At 34.3% G+C, this 22844-nt stretch overlaps 4 protein-coding genes across 5 annotated transcripts; 2 read left to right on the forward strand and 2 right to left on the reverse strand.

Moving 5' to 3' along the window:
- Positions 1-483: 483 nt before the first annotated feature.
- LOC124842188 (Pathogenesis-related thaumatin superfamily protein) lies at positions 484-1492 on the reverse strand. The gene has a single exon (XM_047318620.2). It carries the CDS (start codon positions 1446-1448, stop codon positions 702-704), a length of 747 nt encoding a protein of 248 aa, XP_047174576.1. The 5' UTR covers positions 1449-1492; the 3' UTR covers positions 484-701.
- Positions 1493-6581: 5089 nt separating this feature from the next.
- Positions 6582-7504, forward strand: LOC124842168 (CLAVATA 3/ESR (CLE)-like protein). The gene is made up of 3 exons (XM_047318597.2): positions 6582-6933; positions 7094-7149; positions 7253-7504. Exons 1-3 carry the CDS (start codon positions 6738-6740, stop codon positions 7325-7327), a joined length of 327 nt encoding a protein of 108 aa, XP_047174553.1. The 5' UTR covers positions 6582-6737; the 3' UTR covers positions 7328-7504.
- A 331-nt stretch (positions 7505-7835) lies between these two features.
- On the reverse strand, positions 7836-13560 carry ALB3 (63 kDa inner membrane family protein). 2 transcript variants are annotated; one of them, XM_088109177.1, is made up of 11 exons: positions 13135-13560; positions 11889-11999; positions 11434-11508; positions 11258-11318; positions 10855-10928; positions 10645-10749; positions 10287-10394; positions 10119-10219; positions 9563-9712; positions 9369-9495; positions 7836-8070 (listed from the first exon to the last, which is right to left on the reverse strand). In XM_088109177.1, exons 1-11 carry the CDS (start codon positions 13444-13446, stop codon positions 7969-7971), a joined length of 1326 nt encoding a protein of 441 aa, XP_087965303.1. In that variant the 5' UTR covers positions 13447-13560; the 3' UTR covers positions 7836-7968. The 2 variants fall into 2 exon arrangements, with proteins under 2 accessions (XP_087965303.1, XP_047174551.1); XM_047318595.2 differs by having other exon boundaries at positions 7836-8076; positions 13135-13553.
- A 2479-nt stretch (positions 13561-16039) lies between these two features.
- On the forward strand, positions 16040-18827 carry LOC124842203 (heat shock cognate 70 kDa protein 2). The gene is made up of 2 exons (XM_047318638.2): positions 16040-16351; positions 16925-18827. Exons 1-2 carry the CDS (start codon positions 16138-16140, stop codon positions 18658-18660), a joined length of 1950 nt encoding a protein of 649 aa, XP_047174594.1. The 5' UTR covers positions 16040-16137; the 3' UTR covers positions 18661-18827.
- The last annotated feature ends 4017 nt before the right edge of the window (positions 18828-22844 follow it).

Raw genomic sequence — 22844 nt, forward strand, 5'->3', positions numbered from 1 at the left:
AAATTATCGGAAAGTACACTCAAAATTTCCACCTCGCTCAATCCAACACTTTCAAATTAACTCCTTCAATATAAAACCAGTATTTCAAATCAGTTCAAATTTTATGAACATTTTGCTGACATGCCCCCTGCTACCATCCAAAGAACAAAAGTCTAGTTACCTTTTTTTATCGTCTACTCATACGAGTATATCATCTACTAAACAATAACAAAAATATAGAAGATAACAAAAAAAACGTGGTAAAGGTAGCACTGCTTGAATTTGTCAGAATTACAAGAAAAAGGACTGAAATCACGTGTCAAACCAGGTACCTTTCTTTTTCTCCCATTAAAACGAATCAAAATCTCGAGATAGGAGCCCATTTGATGAACCGGTCTCTTTCTTTTCACATTTCACCATCATCACACTCTTAGCACTGTATCAACCCAGTAGTAGCTGGAGGAAGAAGCTAAAGAATTATTTAAAGATGCCCAGAACAAAAACTAACAGCTAAAACAAAGCTCAAGTTCTATTCTTAACCACACAACATAAATTACAACATTCTAAGAAGATGAATAAGAAAACACAACTACTGAAGAAATTACAAGCATGTTTTTTTTTTTCTTATTTCTTTTCGCCAACTTTTCTTCTGCTCTGGAATGTTATTGAGGAGACAAAGGTTGAGTCACCAAACAATGACCCAGACAACGGTTTAGTCTCTTTCAGTGGCAAAAGATAACCTTGATCTCGTGCGGGGAGGAACACTGGTGCATGAGAGAGGGGTTGTCGTGGGCGTAGGTGAAAGTGTTGGGGCACGCGTGCTTGAAGAAGGTGGAGTACACGGACTCACGGCACGTGTGGGGACTGTTGAAGTGGTTCCTACAGCAGAGCTCGTCGGTATGGAAAGCCTCGCACCCGCTCTTGCACGCCACGACGGGTCCGTGAACGGCGGGGACACGGTGCTGCAGCACGGGGGGACACGTGGCTAGCAAGTCGGCGCGGCAACCAACCACCGGGCACACGCCTTTGCCCTCGTGTGGGGTCACAGTCATGGGGACGTTGAACCCGTCGACGAGGCTGACGCCGTAGGAGATGGAATCGCCGTTTCCGTGGTGGGCCTCCACTTGCGCCAGGGAGGCGGGAGGAGCACCACCGGCACCGTTGCACTGGAGACGGCCGCCGCAGTCACCGCTGGCGCAGGAGAAGGCGTTGCCGGAGTGGGTGCAGCCAGTACGGGCCCAGACCCGGCCTGACCAGTGGACATCGGGGACGGGGATGGACAGGTGGGTGAGGGTGTGGAGAGTAAAGCCGCCGCCGGCAAGGACTGGATGGCCGGCGTTAGGTTGAATGGCTGGCCAAACGGTGTAGTTGCAGTTGTTAACTAATGTTAGGATAAGGGCACCTGTGGGTGAGGGAAGGATGGTGACAGCGAGGATGAAGAAGGTGCATAGAAACAGTGAAGAAGGCATGACTTGGTAAGTAGTAATAATGAAAATATAAGCATGCCGGAGAAGGCTATACTTTACAGTTATTTATAGAGGGTTTTGGATGAAGGTCTAAACTGGGTTGTTGGGTGTGTTCCAGAGGATTATATTTTTTACTTTGTGGGACCGAATTGCCCTTTCCCTGTACATTTAAACGGCGTTGAAATTTTGAATTTTGAATTTCGAATGTGGAGAAAAAGAAGGGGCAAAATTGATATAACAGAAAAAAGGGAAGAGTGGGAATTGCAAACTAAGGGCCTGGAACCTTCGAGCGACACTCCCATAGTCTTTGGCTAAAACTGGATGAATAAAAAAACTATAATTTTGTCAAAAGTTTAAGATTATCGTACAAAATTCATATTATGTTTTTCTAGGATGTAGGTGTCTCACTTTATAATAATTGTAATGATTAAAGTTACTAAAAATATTATATTGTTAATGTATATAATATATTTCACTAAAACGGGAAGTTAAATTTATGAATAAAATTATTTTTCAATTTTTTTAATGTTATGATTTGTGTGTTGTAATAGAATGATGGTATTTGCTAGAAATATGAATTATTGGTGTTATTCTCGAATTAAGTTTAAACTTTTTCTTTAATAATATTCATTTTATTAAACTCTATATTTGTATGTAATTTTTTTTTCTTAACTTTGGTTAGGTGAAAAAAGTTTAGATATCGAGGACCTCGTAAATAGTGCTAGCTTGTTATCCTCTCCATTCTTCAAAAACGTTTTTGTTGTGACCAACTTACTAAACTATGACAAATTCATTTGCATCCTTTTTTTATCCCCACATACTTTTTTATAAGTGCTTATAATACCTTTTTCGTAATGGATTTTAATAAAAGAGAAACAAGGACGAATTAATAGAGAAAAATTATTTAAATTGATAAAAATATTTTTAATACAAATTATTTTAATTCGTATTTATTACTTTTTAGGACACTATAACACTTATATAAAATAAAGATTAATTTCTTAGCATGTTTTTAACTATTTAACTTTTTAACAGCATAAACTCCTATTTAACTGTAAGTTTATAGTTCAATTTAAATTTTCCAAAACATGTATGTTTTAACATGAAAAGTGCTTAAATGTTTATTTTCAGTTTTTAAAATGAGTAAATTTAGATTTTGTCTTATGAATTTTTTGTATTTCTTCCTTCTTGAATTTCAGCATTATTTTATACCTGTTAAAGGATTACGTATCGAATAAATAGTAAAGCATTGTTCTAGAAAATTTCCATTAGTGCCTAATATAACGTTACTATAAAATGTTTTTACAATTTTATATATTTAAATAAATACACATATTTTAAAAGAAGTTTTATAAAGTGTAATATTTTATTTTAATAGTAAAAAAATTACTAAAATAAAACATTATATAATTAATATTCAGAAAACATGAAATATAAAGCATAAAGTATATTAATTCAATCATCCAAAATATAAAACTACAATAATAAAACATTTATATATCTAAATTATTAGATCAACAAAATTTTATTCTAAAATAATATAACATACGCTCTCTTATCATCAATAAGTGATAAACTTACTCCTTATCCTTTATATGCGTATTTATATATGGATAATGATACTTTCACAACATTTTTTTACAATATTTTAACATCATCTACATGTCATTTTGTGATTGGTTCATATTGATGTTTATGATTATTATTATCGATTGTGGAGTAATTTTGGAGCAATCACATAATGACACGTAGATCATGTTAAAATGTTGTCAAAAAAATGTTGTTATAGTATCATTATCCTTTATATGTGAGTAAAGATTCTTTGATATACCTAAATATTTTACATTAATTTGACACTACCCTTACTTTTTATTCTTTTCTTTCTTGAAACAATACAAAAATTTACACTTTTTTATCATTTTATTTTTGTAACTTGTGTCAAATGAATGTAAAAGTGTCATAGTCTCATTACTCTTTATATATTTACATGTACATCTTCATTTATTTACACTAATAAAGTGATTATTATAAAAAAAAAACAACACACAGTTGATTTTTTAGATATAAAGAGTAAATTAGCTAAAACATATATACGTGTAAACAAAATTTACACATTATATATAATTATCATCGTTAGACGATATCATAGACATAATCAGACTCGATTTATCTATATATATCCATTTGAGTCAAACTCGTAAAATCATAATAATTTCATGTAATGAAAAGATATTTACCTTAAAGCACATCACAGTGAATCATACAAAATAAAATTCTCTCCCTTAAAAATCACTATAAATCATCATTTCCATCGCTATAACATCACATTCAACAATCTATTCATTACCATTCATTGTTAACTGCACCTGCATTATTTTCTTCTTCCACCCCTATTATTATTAACTGCACCTTCATAATAACAAAAGTAATTAAAATACCCTCCCTCATTCCACCATGTCACTGCCACTAGCACCATTGCTGATACAGTTCCATTATCCACTGCAAGGAAGAAAAGGATCGAGAACTTGCTTTGGAAAAAAAGCTTGTTTCAAAAGTTATCATTTATTATGAAAAGCTTGTTTTAGAAAAAAGCTCGTTATGGAATGTTTATCGTGTGTTCTAGAAAACTAGTTCAGGAAGGTATCTTGTATATCTCAGAAAATTTGTTTAAAAAATTATGTTATGAAAAACTCGCCTCAAATTGCATTTCATGAGGTATGGAAACCTTATTTGAAAATCTTGTTTCAAAAATATATTTTGAAAATTTTTAAAAATTTATTTTAAATTCATTTTCTGAAAAAGTAATCTAAACCTAATTTTTTTTACAAATGGTAAAATGATTATTTTAAAAGTTACGCGTGCAGTTAAAAATTCTAGGAGCACATAGAGAAAAAAAATGAAGCCTGAGATTAATATAAAAGTGGTGAAATAATAAGGCCCAACCAGTTATTGGATTGACCGTGGACTCATATGAACATAGATTCATTGTAACCGAATAGTGGGTTTTCTTTCTGCACCTCACTTTTTCTTCCTGCATCCCAAATTTCACTATGATGCACATTATAGTCCTATAATATATATATAAATTATTAAATTAATTAGGTAAATAATAACTATTGTTTGTCCACTCGTATTTACTTTTGCGATTGCTATATTTACGTATTGGAAAATCTCATTTCATGTAGGATAAGATAAGAAGTGAGTGTTGGTGATTATATAATGGACTCTAAATCTATAGTGTTTATTATTTCAATCAAAGACATTTTAAGCTCATATTTAACTTTTCTTATATTATTAGAGTATAGTATTGTAAGATTTGAGTTAAATTCTTTTTTTTAAAATGTGAGTGTATTTGGAATCAAAAAACACGAGAGTGTAGCCTATGTGTTGTACAAATCTTCATATAGTGTTATTATCTAATTGTCATAAAAAAAACGGTGATGATTATATTTCGATTTTGGAGTTTTCACGTTTATATATTATTGTGTTAATTTTTACTTTGTTAATAGAATAATCATTGAACCTTGTAATATATATATATATATATATATATATATATATATATATATATATATATATATATATATATATAATTAACACGATTTTGAACTTTCTAAACATTAAATAAATAGAACAAAACCCTTGAAAAATCTAATACTTAAAAAGAAATGGAGAAATAAATTAATTGTAGGAAAAATTAAGAATGAAATATTGATGTTCAATTGAAAAGTAAAGTTAATTTAGAATTTATTTAAGAGGTTAAAGGCCACACAATGGTATGTTTGGGTGACTGCCATGACATTTTTGGCACATCTGTTTTGGTAGCATTTAGATTTGATTTAATTACAATTCAAACAATCATAATAACCCTTGACTTTGTAACTAAAGATTTTCATCATGTCTCACATAAGTCAGCTAACACTAATCACTAGCTATAGCACATAGTCAGCTTCTTTACATAAACTTACAAACGTAGAGAGAAAGCAAGTTCAGTGACCAACGAATAATGTTTGCAAGCAAAATACACCTAGTATTGGAAATACAAGGGTGGGATGAAATAAGACCACTTTCACTTATTTGAAATAAGACCACTTTCACAAGTTCAACAAATCATCAAAGAAAAAGGTAAGCAAGAGAGAGAAAGTTGGACAGTAGAAGAGAGAAGAGAAAAAGTATGACCGCATCAGCATGAACTTAACGTCGTTGCTGGCAACTTAACGAACAAGACCTTGTTCATACACTTTTCATGATATAGGGACCCAATGTCTTTATTTTTAAAACCGAGTACTAAACATAAATTCACGTCTTAACATGAGAACGAAGTAAGCATTTAAGTCTAAAATAAATTAAAATTTTTGAACCTTTTGTTATTATTATTAGACTGACATAATTTTGAAAATAAAAGTAATTTAACCACATCTTTCTCCTTTAATTTTTAGGCTGCAAAGAAAAACAATACTTCGAACGAAATGTTTGATATTCACGATGTTATCTTTACTAGAGACTTATTTTTATATACCCAATAGTTCTATATAACAAATTTTGGATAAAAACATTTATCTAATGTAACACTTCTTATTCAGTGAATGATCATATAACAGTGAATGATCATATATAACGTAGATATAAAAGGAGTTAAATAGGTAAAGTTTAAACCTCACAATTTTGTTCAATGACTTTTTACTTAATATTTAGTAAATATGTTAAGGTAGTATTTAACATAATTATCTTAAGCAAAAAAATTTAAAACAGGTTAGCATATCTATGTGAAATTACCAATTTTGGTACAAACTTAACCTTAGAAAGAAGGAAAATGATACTTGAACAACCATTTTTGACAACATTTAGACACGCGCACACGTGTCAAAATCTGAGTGGTCCATTTTCATTTAATTTTTCCAACTGGACTACTCAGATTTTGACACGTGTGCGCGTGTCTAAATGTTGTCAAAAATGGTTGTTGAAGTGTCATTTTCCTAGAAAGAATAATCCAACCATCAAGCATTTGTAGATGCCCAACTCAAATTCTATAAAAAAGGTTTTGAAGGGTTATATATATATAAAGGATGCCGACATAACGGCGAAGCACTCAAGAGAAAAATAATGGCAAGTACTTGTAAAATTATCATGGAAACAATGATAACAGAGAAATGATAACGGATTAGAAGTCAATCCATAATGAGGATAAAAACAGATCCTCGATCTTTTATAGTCAGTGCGTAATGGCATAGGATTCCAGGGCATCTTTTTACAAACATTCTCACATCAAATTTCAAGTTTCGTCATGATTATATGATACCAAAAAATATAGCATATAAAAAGCAGCAAAATGCTCGTGACATTCTCATTAAGACTGCAGCACTCTTATTCACTCCAAGTATGCCACTGATGAGAAGACAATTCTTCATCCAGCTTCTCTTTGCATGGCTTCTGCTCCCAGCTTCTGCACTCAATCACTTCACTGCCGATGTTCAGGCTATGCAGTCAGGTATTGCATTTGCACATTCTTTTGCATATAGCTGTGAAACTATTTTCTTCCGTATGTTCGTTGTTCGTCTATTTTGTCATTCACAAACTGATGAGAAATGACTTAGCAATGGTAATTGAGAGTAATTCTATCTCACGTCATTTTATACTTCTGTACTCAGTTCATTTCAAGCTCAGAACCCCACAGCTGCAAACTGGGAATGTCATTCCTTCATGGGTTAGTAAATATACGAGTACTATTATATATATACATACATACATATTAATATTTTTACTTAATTTGCATGACAAAATTCTGATTTGAACAACCAAAATCACAGGTTAATGAAAAGAATCGTAAAAGCCCATCGGGGCCTAACCCAATAGGGAATCAACGCCCGCCATCTAAACCATAGAGGTTGGAAACATGGATTCAGCGTCGGCGTGCAGTTGAGACATCAATAGCTTTTTGAGATCAATGGATTGGTATAGACTAGCAATTCTACTGTTGGGAGTATTGTGTATGTACAAAATGGTGATTAATTGAATATTTGTACTTTATCAGCTAATGCATTGACCTCGCATAAAGGAAAGCAATTCTCTATTTATTAACTAACCAGCTTTTGTGTTAAGTTTCTTGAGCAATTCTTGGCCTAAGTGTATGTAAAATGACACACAAGGTCTTGACCAAAATGTCTTCCCTGATTTAATAGCTCAGCTCCGATTTGGAAAACATATTTTGCTCTACCGGTCTATACATTCCGCATCATATATTATTTTATAACAATGAATTCTGATTCCATTCAACAATATCTTTTCGATGTACAGGACTACTGTACTGTTAACAGTCAGCAGCCAACAATTTTGTAATGCAAGATTTTATGCTCCCTAGTTTCCCTGGAGGGGGATCTTGGTTGAAAGAAATTTAACAACGAAACAAAGATATTATGCTGGAATAAATTACGGATATTTAATCAATTGCCAACCCAAAACTGGTATAATCTCTTGAGATATACAAAACTCACTATAACTACAAACAACCGTATGCGGCGGTCCTTTATACAGCACGCTTCCGCTTCGAACGCTTGCTTCTTTTTTCCCTAGAATTAATTTGAACCTCTTCACCAACTTTAGAAGCATAGGCTCCTTCTTCAACTTCCTGTTCCTGTAACAAAGTAACTTAGTATTGGGAATTTTATCTTAGAATGAACATTCTAAACAATCTCAAAACAATAAAATATAAATAAGTCCTGGTAATTTTTGTCTGAAAAAAAAGGTCAGATGTATAATCTCAAGCTTCCGAAACAATTTGGGACGGAGATCAGAGAGGGGTTTGGTCAGGTAATTTTAAGAAAGCGTGGGAGGAATTAAAAAGAGAGCAGTGCTTTAGATCGTTCGCCTGTACTTTCCTACAGCTTTGTTAAAAGTAAAACAAGACTTCAAGACACCTCCTTTTCGATCTGAGCCATGGGAATTATATTTTAAGGTCGAAATTCTCTTTCCAGGGTATTTATTTTCAGCAGTTAAGATATTAGATTTGAGTTCATTTAGTATTCATATTTAATATCCACTCACATTGTGACGTATATAGCAAGGCTTTAGGTGTATATGGAACAAGGGACATAGTGTTGGGTTAGTGAGGAGAGCTGAAGATCCTGGGAAGATCTTCGACAACGGGCTAAGAACCATATATGCAGTCTAAACACCATGTTAAACTCATAAGTTCAAGCCATAAGGTATATATGAGTCTTTGTACGTGAATATTATTATTATTATTATTATTCAACTTCCGCATTCTCAATCCACACTTGAGACTCACCACCAGTAGGTAGTGCTAAAAAGTTTATGGTTTATCTTCTGAAAACAGAACTACAACTAAAAAGGTGAAATTAGAAAATCCTATAAATGCTACCACAGATGATGGCCAAGAGGACTGTTAACAGCCCTTACACGCGCTCTCAACCTCCACCATTCACTTAAATATTTTTTCACCCGTTTACATTCTCGTCTTCTCCTACAACTCCCCCCGTCCTCCTCCTCTCCCCACTCATCCTGTCTTCATAGTAGATTCCCCCCCATTCACACCCAGACCGTCCAACTTGTTACTCCATCTTTCTCTCCCCCAACTGCATCTCCATCTGACCCTTCCTCGTTTCAAATTATTCCAACAATCTTAGCTACACTTTTTCAGCTAGAAAGTTGGGTAGAAGGCCCATGAAATGACTAACTTTACTTTCCTTAGTTAACATCACTGTCACACAAAAATTAAAACAGGTAAAGAAAATTTCAAACTTCAATCTATGGCTGGACAGTTATTTTTGCACATATGCAGGAAAATTAACAAGATGTTTCATCTTAGAAAAGATTGGAAATTAAGATAGTTAGACATTGTTCTATGTATAACATTGAACTTATAAATATTCTTAATCATGATAATAAACTCCACAAGTGAAATACCTTGCTGTCACTATCTATGTCCGAGCCATCATCAGAAGCAGAAATAGATGCCAGAGGCTGAACATCTTCCACTGGCAGTGCCTTGCTTAACTTTTTCTTCTTTTCCTCTTCTTTTAACTGCTTAAACCTGTAGATCACCAATTTATTATCCAACAGCAATCGAAACCCTGCATCATGTACCAGAAAACACTAACCTTTCACCGCCTTTTGCCGGCTGCAAGTCAGATCTTTTAGCTCGTCCTGCAGTAATAATCCCACTGGCATTTTCATTCACAACAGGCTTTGCACCCCCCAATTTGCGCAACCATACTTGTTGAGCTGTGCTCAGGACATTGTTTATAAACCTAGCAAAAGAAACGCAACACCAATCAGCAAAGAAATTTTGTTTTACTCCCGTTAGCACTCAAGCAAGGCTGTCCAGACCATCTACCTAATCTAAAATTGATGAAAAAGCATTCACTTGATTAAATGCTATCATTTCCACTAAAGAATTTAAGCTCTTGTTCATTTTTTCTATGTATTTTTTTTGTTGCATGCATATCAAGGAAATTGTTTCTGAAATAAAGTGTAGTGAAAACACAATTACTAAAGTTTGCTTACCAAATTGGACATACCTAGATAGTGTACAAGATAACTATATTTGAAACCAATAATAAAGCAAAGAATGTTTGAAGTTATGGCTAAATCACGAAAAATAAGAATATGTACACTGTAAAAGATGGTATCAATATAGTTTTTAAAATAACTAACCAGTAAATTGTTAATCCTGATGGGACAGATAGTGAGAAGTAGCCGATCATGAGTGGAAGAAACTTTAAAATAAGAAGTTGATTCTTTTGAGAAGGATCTGTCTGTCAAAAGAAATCTTTTAGGTTGTGATCATAAAAAAATGAAATGGAAGAGAACTGATGTGTTTACCTCAGGTGGTTTCATGATTTCCATTGAAACAAATTGAGAAATGACAAGAAGAATGGGTAAAGCAAGATATGCTGCAGTATCTTGCCAACCCAAAGGTGGATGCCCATCCTGAATAACAGATGTTTGTTATGATACTGTATAAAGATAAAAAGAAAGTACAAAATCAATTTACAAAGTTTGCTATTTATTTCCTCTTGATACAGGACTTCAAGTGAACAATTCATCCTATAACTTCACTATTCCAACAATGAGAAAACAATCTTCTGGCTAAAAGATCATAATGCCAAACTCATAGGACATTGGAAAGAAAGGCCAACTACAACTTTTTATTTCACCAACAAAGAAAAAGATGTCTTACCACAAATGGAAAAAGCCAAGAAATTCCAGCTCCACTTTGCCTAGCAGCAATGGTAGTAGGACCAGCCAAAGAGGGTATCCAAAAGAAACCCTCAGTCAATAGTCCCTTCAAATTAAAGGTTTCCATAATTAGCAACATAAACATTTTCTGTGAGTAATTTGTCCGTCAAAATTTCTGCTGAAATAATAAAAGCTAATAGTGAGTAATTACCTCGTTTGCCACATTTGACAATGCTTGGTAGAGACCAATCCAGACTGGAATTGTGGCCAAAGTAGGTAAACAACCTATACAAATTGATGCCATTGCAGTAGAAGTTGAGTCTATACGTCAGTAGCTGAATAGAATATGTACAAAATCCAAACTAAGATAATATGACTATTTACTGATTATTAAAAGAAAGGTCAGGTTCAGGAGCAATATGGATGAACAAAATAAAATCAAATAATTACTGTTGGTAAGAACTCTTACTTCAAAACCATATATTTTTTGTCATCATACACAAGCACAGTCGTTTTATTATGAACGTAGAACCAATGCTTACTAGCTTCATGAGTCAAGGTACTATTCAAAAACAGTGTTGAAGAACATGCACCGAAACTAAGAGCAAAAGTACCTGCCAATGGATTAACCCCAGCCTGCCGATATAGCCTTGATGTCTCAAGCTGTATTCTTTCCTTAAAAAGAGGCCAAGAAAATGAATAGTTTAGAAACAACAATATTATAAGATAAAATGAATCAATATTTACTCAAGATCGAAATGGATGCTTAATAGCCAACAACACCCCTCACCTGATTGCCAGCATATCTTTCTTGAATAGCCTTAATTTTTGGTTGAAGATTTTGCATAGCCAATGTAGATTCAACCTGTATAGATTTAATTAAAATCCTCAGTTCTTGTAATCAAACGAAACATATTCTTAACAAGTAGGCTTATACTTTAACTCTACCTGATTTGTAAATTAAGGATTGCACCTCACTTATATATTATAGGCTAATTTCTAATCGCCATAGGATTTGCAACACATATGTTAATCAAGAGATCAAATTCATATTTAGTTTGTGATCTTGTTAAAAATGTTTTCATAGAGTATGTCAGGCTTTGAAGAATAAAATATTCCTTTCAATCCAACGAGATGGGAAAAAACTGTTTCAAACAAAGTGATTTACATAATTTAAAGGTTGCAGCAAATTTGTAAATTTATCGTGCTTCCTTTGGCCCTAGAAATTGCTTAATTTGTACCAACCTGTTGCTTTGTCAAGGGAAGTGTTGCAGCCTTAACTATAACAGTGAGTAATATGATAGCAAATCCATATGCATAAGGCACATGCACAGCAGAAAGGCCATCCTTCAACACCTGAAAACCAAAACAAGAACAAATAACCACAAAAAAACATATAAGTACCTGAATAATAACAAGCAAACATTTAGTAATAAAATGTTAAATTCATCAAATTATTAAAACAGAAGAAGTAAGGGAGCTTCCTATAGTTAGGTAGTTTGTTTTCCTCTTTTCTTTTGTTATAAATAACATCAATTGCAAACAAAGGACCTTGCCAAGTGAATTGTGTAGTTCGTAAACTGTCTCGCAGAAGTTAGAATACCATCCATTATAAACAAACAGCACTATTTACTATTCCAAGTATAGCTTCCCATGAAACAAATAATATATTACAGCATGAAATTTTTTATCAATCGAATTCACAGCTGAAAAGCGAGCACTGAACACATGCCCTGCAAAATATCATCTCAGGAACAGAAGTTGCCACGAATTTAACAATATTAGCATCATTCTCTATTCTCTAGGTTCTATTCGAATAAGTTCTCTACAAATTTATAGGGAAAGAATATAAAAAATGTAAAATGAATAGAGGTTTTCCTATTAACTAAGTCAACTTTTGCACTTATCTTCTCTTGAAGTTCTCTTATCTGATTTCTGTAAAAGCTGAAGTGTGTACGTTGATTAAGCTCGTGAGAGAAGTTTCTTATTCTATGAGAGAACTTTACCCAAACAAGGGTCTAGTAAACCTCGGCCTTGGCTAAATAAAATTCTCAATGAACATTTACATGAGAAGAACATAGCACACTGAATTAAACTTCTTCCATAAGTTATTAGCTTATGCATGGATTAATTTAAAGAAGCTCGTTTCTCCAACATTCTATTTAAGTGATGCATGAACTAGTTTTAACTTACACGGAATAAGCTTAAACATATTTAGTACATTACCTTCTTATTTTCTTCTTACATAAAAGTCTATCCAAACATCACTTAGTTCAGCATCAATGATCTCTCTCCTTAATAAGAACTCAACGACCAAGAGTATCATACCAACATCTAAGCAAGCCACACGATCTCGAGAAACACAAGTTCTATGAATTTCGAGGCTCGTGCTCCGCAAGTGACGCGTCACACAACTCGCTAACTTTTATCAAATACCAAATAATCCCTACTCAGGAAGTTAAAAACTAACATGCACGAGTACGAAGTTTACCTTGAGAATAGCCTCCATGGCTTCGGAGATGAAGCCGAACCAGCCTCCGTTCTTCTGCACGGCAGCATCAGTGGCGGGAGCAGCCGGGTCCGCCGCAACCGCAGCGTCAGCGAGAGTGTAAAGAAGGCCTTCAGCTCTGGTGGCGATACCGACGAAGTCGATGGAGTGGCTTATGGAGTGGAGAGGGGGGATTTGGTGGAGGCTGACGTGGACCTTGGTGGCGACAAGCCTGGTGGTGGTGCGGTGGTGGCGTTGGAGCGAGGGAAGAGGCGTGCCGAGGAACGAAGGAGACGAAATGAGTGTATTCGCCATGGATGAGAAGCTTTCGAAGGAGATTGTGCAGAGGATGGTTCAGCTTCTCATAACGGATTAGAGATGAGGGAATATTTTCCGAATTATCCCCATTTTCTGCGAGGCAATGACATGGTGCACGATGGCTAGAGCCAGATTTTCCTCTCCGTTTTCAGCCACCGACTGAGTGACACGTCAATAGATTAGGGGTTTTATGGTCATTTTGCAGATATTTCATTTCAGTTAATGGAAAATGGCAAGTGGCTACTTTCCTCACAGCCTCGGTGTAATGTTGGAATTTTTGCTTATACCATAAGAGTTATTAATATTATTCAAAAGCTTGAAACTATATGTTTTAAGAAAATTAAATTGATGGATAAATCTATTTTAATACATACAGTTTTTTATGAGAAAAAACGTTATTTAAAGTAAATTTTCACGTTTTTTTATTTAAATTTGGTATATTCAAAACGAAATATTAAAAAAAGTAAATTGGAATTTTCTTTCTATATATGTAGATATAATTTAATTTTTCTTTTGCTAACTGTTATTTGGACACTACTTAGATTACTCATTATTTAACAAAAAGCAACATGTTTATAATAATTTTTTTTATTAGTCAAGATGATCTAATTAATTAAATTATAGCTAATATATAATACATCTATTTTCTAAGTTCTTACATTAATAAATAAAAGATTTATAGTGTATAAATCATGAATATGATTTTATTTTATTGAGAAATCAAATTATAAATATTAAATTTTAAAAAAAAAGTAATTGACAAAAATTATATAAAAAAGATCATATTTTCTATTCGTAAGTATTTAAATTTTTTTACTTACATTTTTTTTTCTTACATTTTTTTTTTTCATTTTCATTAGAGAAAATCGAGAAGAATTTAAGATGTTATAAAGTTGGAACAACATATACAAATTAATCTAAATTGTTTTTAATGGTTAATCTAAAAAGGTTTCTGTTTTCAATGACCAATTTAAATAGACCTCCACAATAAATTAAGAATTGTTTTATTAATGAAAAAATTGATTGCTCATTAACAATTAATTTGTTTTTGGTTTCATAATCTAAGATTAAGTATTATCCCTACATTCTTATAGCTTGATAAAGTAATTGTGGGACTCGTGGTTAAAATCATGACAAAATTAGAGTTTTGTGTTTTAAACTGCAGTTAAAAAAGTTATTTACAATTTATAAAAAATTATAGTTCTAAGAAAGCAATGCATTCGACGCATAAGTAGGACTAGTAACAAATTTAACGACCATAATGCTAGGATAAATGACGTTTTATTTTAAATTGCATACACGAATAAACAGAAAACCATATTTTTAAGGGTTAAATATGTTTTTAGTCCCTAAACTATTGGTTGTTTCTGGTTTTCGTCCCTCTTTCAAAGTAAGGTACAATTTGGTCCTCATTCTTTTCGAAACGTTCGTTTTAATTCCCGAAATTTTGGTTTTAGTCTTCATTTGTTACTAAATGAGGACCAAATTTTTAAACAGTGTTTAGTTTTCGAGGACTAAAACGAACGTTTAGAAAAGAATGAGGACCAAATTGTACCTTACTTTGAAAGAGGGACCAAAACCAGAAACGGCCAATAGTTTAGGGACTAAAAACATATTTAACCCTATTTTTAAAAGTAGTCAAACTTTTGTTTGATTGCTCCCATATATGCTTATAATTATTAGGCATATAGTTTCGTGCGAGATGAGGTATAGTTCGAGTCATGTTTAATTTATAGACTTTTGATTGTATAAAACGTTATACCTTATTAGCAATTACAAATTTGTATATATAATAACAAAAAAAAATAATAAAAATATAACATATAATTAATCATGAAAAAAATCGAATTACTATAAATAAAAAATATATGACAATTTATGATAAAATAAAAAAATATTGAAATGAAAACAATAATAGGTAAAAATAAATGCTAAAATTAAAAAAAAAACATAATAAATGAAAAATATTATATATTATATGAAAAATTACAATATATCATCAATCTTCATGAAGAATAACTAAATATTTATCCATTTTTATTAGAAACTTGGTCTTCAAAATACATCAACCATCAAAATATTTTTACTTTTAGGTGAAAATAAAATCAGTAAACTGAAAAGATTTTTTTTTATATAATAGGTTAAATATATACCTTAAAAGGAAAAAACATAGAAGATGTTACTGTGTCAATGCGTGGAGTTTGGCGAAATTCAATTGGTCTGTTATCTAAAAGGCATAAAGATGTTATTGTCTCGGCCAATAGCGCGGGAGAATCACAAAGACAATCTATCCAATACGTAAAAAAAGGCGACGGCGACTCGTCAACGGTTATAAGAATCTTAGTTTAAGCGTGTTTGGATACAACGCGTGCCAAGCCACCGTGGATTCGAAATCGGAAAATTCTGGAACCACCTAGAGGACGTAGGAGATACCCCACACACCCCACGCAATACCTCGCTTTTTCTCAACTCCAATTTCACTAGTAAACAAAATATCCAACCGTCCAAAGTTTCTGATCCAACGGTACGCAACCAACCGAACCTTCCAGAATTTTAAGGGGTTCTTTAAAAGACACCACTTGCTTCTTCCTCCCCAATTCAGTTCAAGAAATTGCCGGAAGTTTTTAATTCCTTTTTCTACAATTCGAGTTCTAATTCCGTTAGGGTAAACAGTTGTGAGCAGAAAATATGGCCGGTAAAGGCGAGGGTCCTGCGATCGGAATCGATTTGGGAACCACCTATTCTTGTGTCGGTGTTTGGCAGCACGATCGTGTTGAAATCATAGCCAATGATCAGGGTAATAGAACTACCCCATCCTACGTGGCTTTCACTGACTCAGAACGGTTGATCGGCGATGCGGCCAAGAACCAGGTCGCTATGAACCCAACCAACACTGTTTTCGGTAAGCACTCTCAATTCATCCTGTAATACCTTGCTTATCCGCAGTTGTCGTCACTTTAATTGATTTCTTAGTCAACTTGTCCAGATTTATGTCGATCTAGGTCAAGTTCTAATTCTCTCTAATATAACTGCTGTTAGTCAGTATTATTGTCATGATTCTTTCGTTTTTATTTACATAAAGAAAATTAAGAGAAGTGAAGTCATGTAGTTATTGTTTTGTGTTTCTAAGAGTTTACTTCACAAAAAATAAGCCGTGTAAAAGAATCCTTGGCGATGCAATTGGATTGTTAGTCGATTTTTGTAGCTGCGTTTTAGCGATGTAAGGTTTATTAAACAATCACATAATTTAACTGGTTTGATTTTGCATGGTTAGTTTGAAGCACTTAATTGAACTGTTTAGATTTTGCATGATAAGTTGAAGCACTTGATTGAGCTGTTTTGTGTTTCCATGAAAGTTTTGGTTAAATGATTACTTGATTGAATTACCCGTGCAAAAGCGTCCTCAATTATCAGACAATTATTTTTTTTTCTTTTTCGAATCATCTGCTGATTGTGTTCATTTGTTTTGGCGCAGATGCTAAGCGTTTGATTGGTAGACGTCTTAGTGATGCTTCTGTACAGAGTGACATAAAATTGTGGCCGTTCAAAGTGGTTTCTGGTGCCGGTGACAAACCTATGATTGTGGTAAATTACAAGGGGGAGGAAAAGCAGTTTTCCGCCGAAGAAATATCTTCCATGGTTCTAATCAAGATGAAAGAGATTGCGGAGGCCTTTCTCGGATCCACAGTGAAGAATGCCGTGGTTACTGTCCCCGCTTACTTCAATGACTCACAGCGTCAAGCTACCAAGGACGCTGGGGTCATTTCAGGGCTCAATGTTATGCGTATTATCAATGAACCTACTGCGGCTGCCATTGCTTACGGGCTTGACAAAAAGGCCACTACCTCTGGGGAGAAGAACGTTCTCATATTTGACCTTGGTGGTGGGACTTTCGATGTGTCTCTTCTCACCATTGAGGAAGGAATTTTCGAGGTGAAAGCCACCGCTGGAGATACTCACTTGGGAGGTGAAGATTTTGATAACAGAATGGTGAACCATTTTGTTCAGGAGTTCAAGAGGAAGAACAAGAAGGATATTAGTGGAAATGCGCGAGCATTGAGGAGGTTGAGAACTGCATGTGAGAGGGCGAAGAGGACTCTTTCTTCCACTGCTCAAACCACCATCGAGATTGATTCCTTGTATGAGGGCATTGACTTCTACACAACCATCACCCGTGCCAGATTTGAAGAGCTGAACATGGATCTCTTCAGGAAATGCATGGAGCCCGTGGAGAAGTGTTTGCGAGATGCGAAGATGGATAAGAGCACAGTCCATGATGTTGTTCTTGTCGGTGGTTCCACCAGGATACCCAAGGTTCAACAGTTATTGCAGGATTTCTTCAATGGGAAGGAGCTCTGCAAGAGCATCAACCCCGATGAAGCTGTTGCGTATGGTGCTGCAGTGCAGGCTGCTATTCTCAGTGGCGAGGGTAATGAGAAAGTTCAGGATCTTCTCTTGTTGGACGTTAGCCCTCTCTCCCTTGGTTTGGAGACAGCAGGAGGTGTCATGACTGTGTTGATTCCCAGAAACACAACCATTCCCACCAAGAAGGAGCAGGTGTTTTCAACATACTCCGACAACCAGCCCGGTGTGTTGATTCAGGTCTATGAAGGTGAACGTACGAGGACTCGCGATAACAATTTGCTCGGAAAATTCGAGCTCTCTGGAATTCCTCCTGCCCCGAGAGGTGTTCCCCAGATCAATGTCTGCTTTGATATGGATGCCAATGGTATATTGAACGTGTCTGCAGAGGACAAGACCACTGGACAAAAGAATAAGATAACAATTACCAACGACAAGGGAAGGCTTTCCAAAGAAGAGATTGAAAAGATGGTGCAGGAAGCTGAGAAATACAAGGCCGAGGACGAGGAGCATAAGAAAAAGGTGGAAGCCAAAAATTCTTTGGAAAATTATGCCTATAACATGAGGAACACAATTAAAGATGAAAAGATTGCTTCCAAGTTGCCTGCCGATGATAAGAAGAAAATAGAAGATGCTATTGATCAAGCCATTCAATGGCTGGATGGGAACCAACTTGGTGAGGCCGATGAATTTGAGGACAAGATGAAGGAGTTGGAGAGCATATGCAATCCCATCATCGCTAAGATGTACCAAGGTGCTGGTGGTGATGCTGGTGCAGGCATGGATGAGGATGGTCCTGCTCCTGCCAGTGGAAGCGGTGCTGGACCCAAAATTGAGGAAGTCGATTAAGCAGAACAATTGTCATGGATTGTTCTTGATTTTGCCAAGACCCTTAGATAATGATATCTGTTGTCAGACTGTTTTAATTGGAATTATTTACTTTACTTTTCATTATTTTTTTTTCATTAATGTACTTTTTCCTGTTTTAATGTACACAATGATATGAAGTTTGCCCATTTATAGTGTAGTTTTTCAATTATGATTGCTGGCCACACGAAACTGAGAACATTAAGTGGTTGAAAAATGGCTTGCAGCTGTGATTATTTGACTTCGAAGCGTATACTAGCACTGTATCAGCCCATAAAAAAACTAGCTACTGTATCAAATAGCAAAACAACCTTTACTTACCTTTTCAAGCGGTTTGTATGACCTAAAATATTTAAATTATCACAAGGAAAACGTTTTTGACAACAATTTGACAACAACACGTGTCTCACTGTCATTGGTTATTTTTATTAAATTTTGTTTAAAGATTCATTTTGTTTTGGAGGGCATTTTTGGAATAATTTTCAGAAACTTTTTGGCGCTTTTCAGAAACCCTGCAAAAGTCTCTTTTCTCATTTTCGAAACTCTCTCTCTATCTTTTCGAAACTTTCTCTCCCCCTTCACCGAAAGATCCTTCAAAATTCTATCTCCGTCATTGAAGTTTCTTCCTTTGAAACTCTCTCCGTCATTGAAGTGGTGTCTCTGTCTACCGTTGTTCGTCCGTCGCTTGGGTCCACCAGTGTCTTTGGAGGAAGTCGTCTCTCTCTCTCTCCGCCATTGAAGTGCTTTTTGTGCGCCATTTCTCCAAAGCTCTTGTTTTTCCGCTGACACCGTTGTTCCTTCGTCGCTTAGGTGCATTGTTCCTTCCTCTTTGGTTAGCGAGTGGTTTTGTTGGCATCATTTCTCCAAAGGTATTGTTTTTTCGTATAAACAACTTATAAACAATGGTGCAGAACGTCACTTCTCAACCTATAAACAACCTTCGTGGGTCTTCCATCCACATAGGACTCACCAAACTCGAAATTGCTTGTTATGGACACCTTAAACAATGGCCAACAGGGGGATCAATCCATAAAAACTTGAAAACACAGTCGTCAGGACTGTTGGGGAGTGCTTCAGCCATGTCTGGGTAGCACTCCTTAACTTTTGGTACAAAAGGGGATTTTTCCCACTGGTGCAGGGAGCACACCCAATAACGTTTAACTCACTCACCCATCTCAAAAAATGAAAAATTCAACAAAAATAGAGAATGGGGAGTAGTGTTCATCTAGCTAGGGAGTACAGTTGAAGTTTCTGTACAAAATACCCATTTTCTTTTGGTAATCGATTACAGGGGTCTTATAATCGATTAGCAGAGGAAAAAGCGTAATTTGTACAGAAACTTCAACTGTACTCCCGAGCTAGATGAACATTGCTCCCCAACTCTGTTTTTCTGACCTTTGCTACTTGTTTTGTTCTTAAATTTCTCCACCGAACTCCAAATGACTTGATTCTTGTTTTGTTGGAATCTAGACTCAAAGATCTTTCCAACAAAACAAGAATCAACTCATTTGGAGTTCGGTGGAGAAAGTTTTGAGGAAAACAACCAGCAAAAGTCAGAGGTGGTAGAAATATATAAAACATTAACTTTAAGGAATTAACTGCACCTACTCAGGTGTCCAAAAATTATAAATTAGTAGTCATTGGAAAGATATTTGAGTCTAATTTCTAATAAAAAAAGAATGACATCATTTGGAGGTCTGTGGAAAAAGTTATGATTAAAATAGTCAGTAAAGGTCAAAGTTGACAGCATGGGTTATGCACATCACCTCAATTGGAGAAAACCACCTAAATGAACATTTTTATTTTGAAGAAATCAATGACCTAACCTCATTATTGGTGCAGAGAGCTCACCGAATAACATTGAACTCACTCACCCATCTCAAAAAAGGAAAAATTCAACAAAAATAGAGAATGGGGAGCAGTGTTCATCTAGCTGGGGAGTACAGTTGAAGTTTCGATACAAATTACCCTTTTTCCTCTTGTAATCGATTACAGGGGTCTTGTAATCGATTATCAGAGGAAAAAGGGTAATTTGTACAAAAACTTCAACTGTACTCCCCATCTAGATGAACACTGCTCCCCAACTCTATTTTTCTGAACTTTGCTACTTGTTTTATTCTTAACTTTCTCCACCGAACTCCAAATGACTTGATTCTTGTTTTGTTGGAATCTAGACTCAAAGAGCTTTCCAACAAAACAAGAATCAACGCATTTGGAGTTCGGTGGAGAAAGTTATGAGTAAAACAACCAGCAAAGGTTAGAGGTGGTAGAAATATATAAAATGTTAACTTTAAAGAATTAACTGCACCTACTCAGGTGTCCAAAAATTATAAATTAGTAGTCATTGGAAAGATATTTGAGTCTACTTTCTAATAAAAAAAGAATCACATCATTTGGAGGTCTGTGGAAAAAGTTATGATTAAAATAGTCAGCAAAGGTCAAAGTTGACAGCATGGGTTATGCACCTCACCTCAATTGGAGAAAACCACCTATAGGTGTTTGAACCAAGGTAGTTCAAGTTCATGACAATTTTTGCACAACTCGTAGAGGAAGAAGTTATTAACTTCTGCAATCAATTTGATCGACAACCATCTTCTTAGATTACATTTCATTGTATACTGTTATGTATCTTTTCATTTCAAAACTTGTTGTTTCGTGAAATGTCATTACGTTTTTTTATTAATGTATGTGCTTTTTAATATTGTTATAATTTTTCATTACTCAATACCCTTCATTATTTCGTTTATATTTGTTTAATATTGAAGTATTCCAACTTGAAGTGTTCCATTAATGATTCATCCATAAAACCTTCAAAAGACAGTCATAACGAATCCAAAATATTCCTGGGGAGTGCTTAAGCCACGTCTGGGTAGCACTCTTCAACTTTCGGTACAAAAGGAGATTTTTCTACTGGTAAGCGATTACCAGCTCCCTGTAATCGATTACAACAACATCAGTTCTTTGTCAATGGTGCAGGAACTCACCTCTCAACCCAGAAACACCTTAACTTGGTCTTTCAATGATGACGAACAAACAACTACAAAAATGGAGGAGGGAGAACACTGCTGTGAAGAGAGAAGTTGAAATGAAATTCAAATCCCTAAAATGGAGAGAGAAGACAGTGATAAGGAGAGAAGATAGAGTTCGAAAACGAAGAGGGCAGTTTCGGAATCCAAACTTCAACCCATTCCAAATCAGATTTTAAATTAAAAAAAACATTCAAATTCAACCAATTAAAACTTGACACGTGGCGTTGTCAAATCTTTGTCAAATTGGCGTTGTTGGAATATCGCGATCCTTATCACAATTGCTAGTTTAAAATGTTTTCATGCGGCAACATGGATGAATGTGATCCAATAAAAATATTAGACAGTTTTAAGAAAAGGCAACATGGATGAATGTGATCCAATAAAAATATTAGACAATTTTAAGAAAAATCTTGAGAAACTTCCCTCCAAAAAACCAACTTTGTTCTATACGATTTATTTTATTATTACTAATGTTATTTTTTAAGCTAATTAATGGTCTTTATTCATTGTGTTAATACAGAATTTTGGTTTTATGTATCTGCAGTCAAAATGAGTTATTCATTGTGTTAAAACAGAATTTTGGTTTTATGTATTTGCAGTCAAAATGAGTTAGAATATGCAGAATTAATTTTCAATCTCGTTTACTTAGAATTTGGTTCATTCAATTTTTCTTTATAGTTCTAGTTTTGCGATTGTTCTAATTTTTTTTATTTTTTCAAATAAAAATTCTTTACTATTTTAAAATATTTTTTACTATAGAAATAATAGTTAATTATTGTTAGTGTAAATTTCTTACTTTCACGTGTAATTATTGGTTTACAAGAATAATTGTTAAAAAAAAATTTACCTTACATAATAATTTTTTATGTTTTATTCATCCTTTTTCATAATATAATTGTTTGGTTTCATCGTATTATCTTCACCGTTTTAGTGACAACACCTAACTAAAAATATATGCAAGTGCATTATAAAAACTTTCTATGGATGAATGATCATTGTACAATATTTATCGTCATAGGTACTTGTAAAGTTTATTAGTTTAAAAAGTTGACCATGATTAGTCTTTTTTTTAATTCAAATAATTTTTTATAATAAAAACCAATTTACATAATAAGGAAAAATCATAGAAATTATTTA

The sequence above is a fragment of the Vigna umbellata genome, chromosome 3 (genome assembly GCF_029865625.1).
Source record: "Vigna umbellata cultivar VRB3 chromosome 3, Vumbellata_1.0, whole genome shotgun sequence".
Classification (NCBI taxonomy): domain Eukaryota; kingdom Viridiplantae; phylum Streptophyta; class Magnoliopsida; order Fabales; family Fabaceae; genus Vigna; species Vigna umbellata.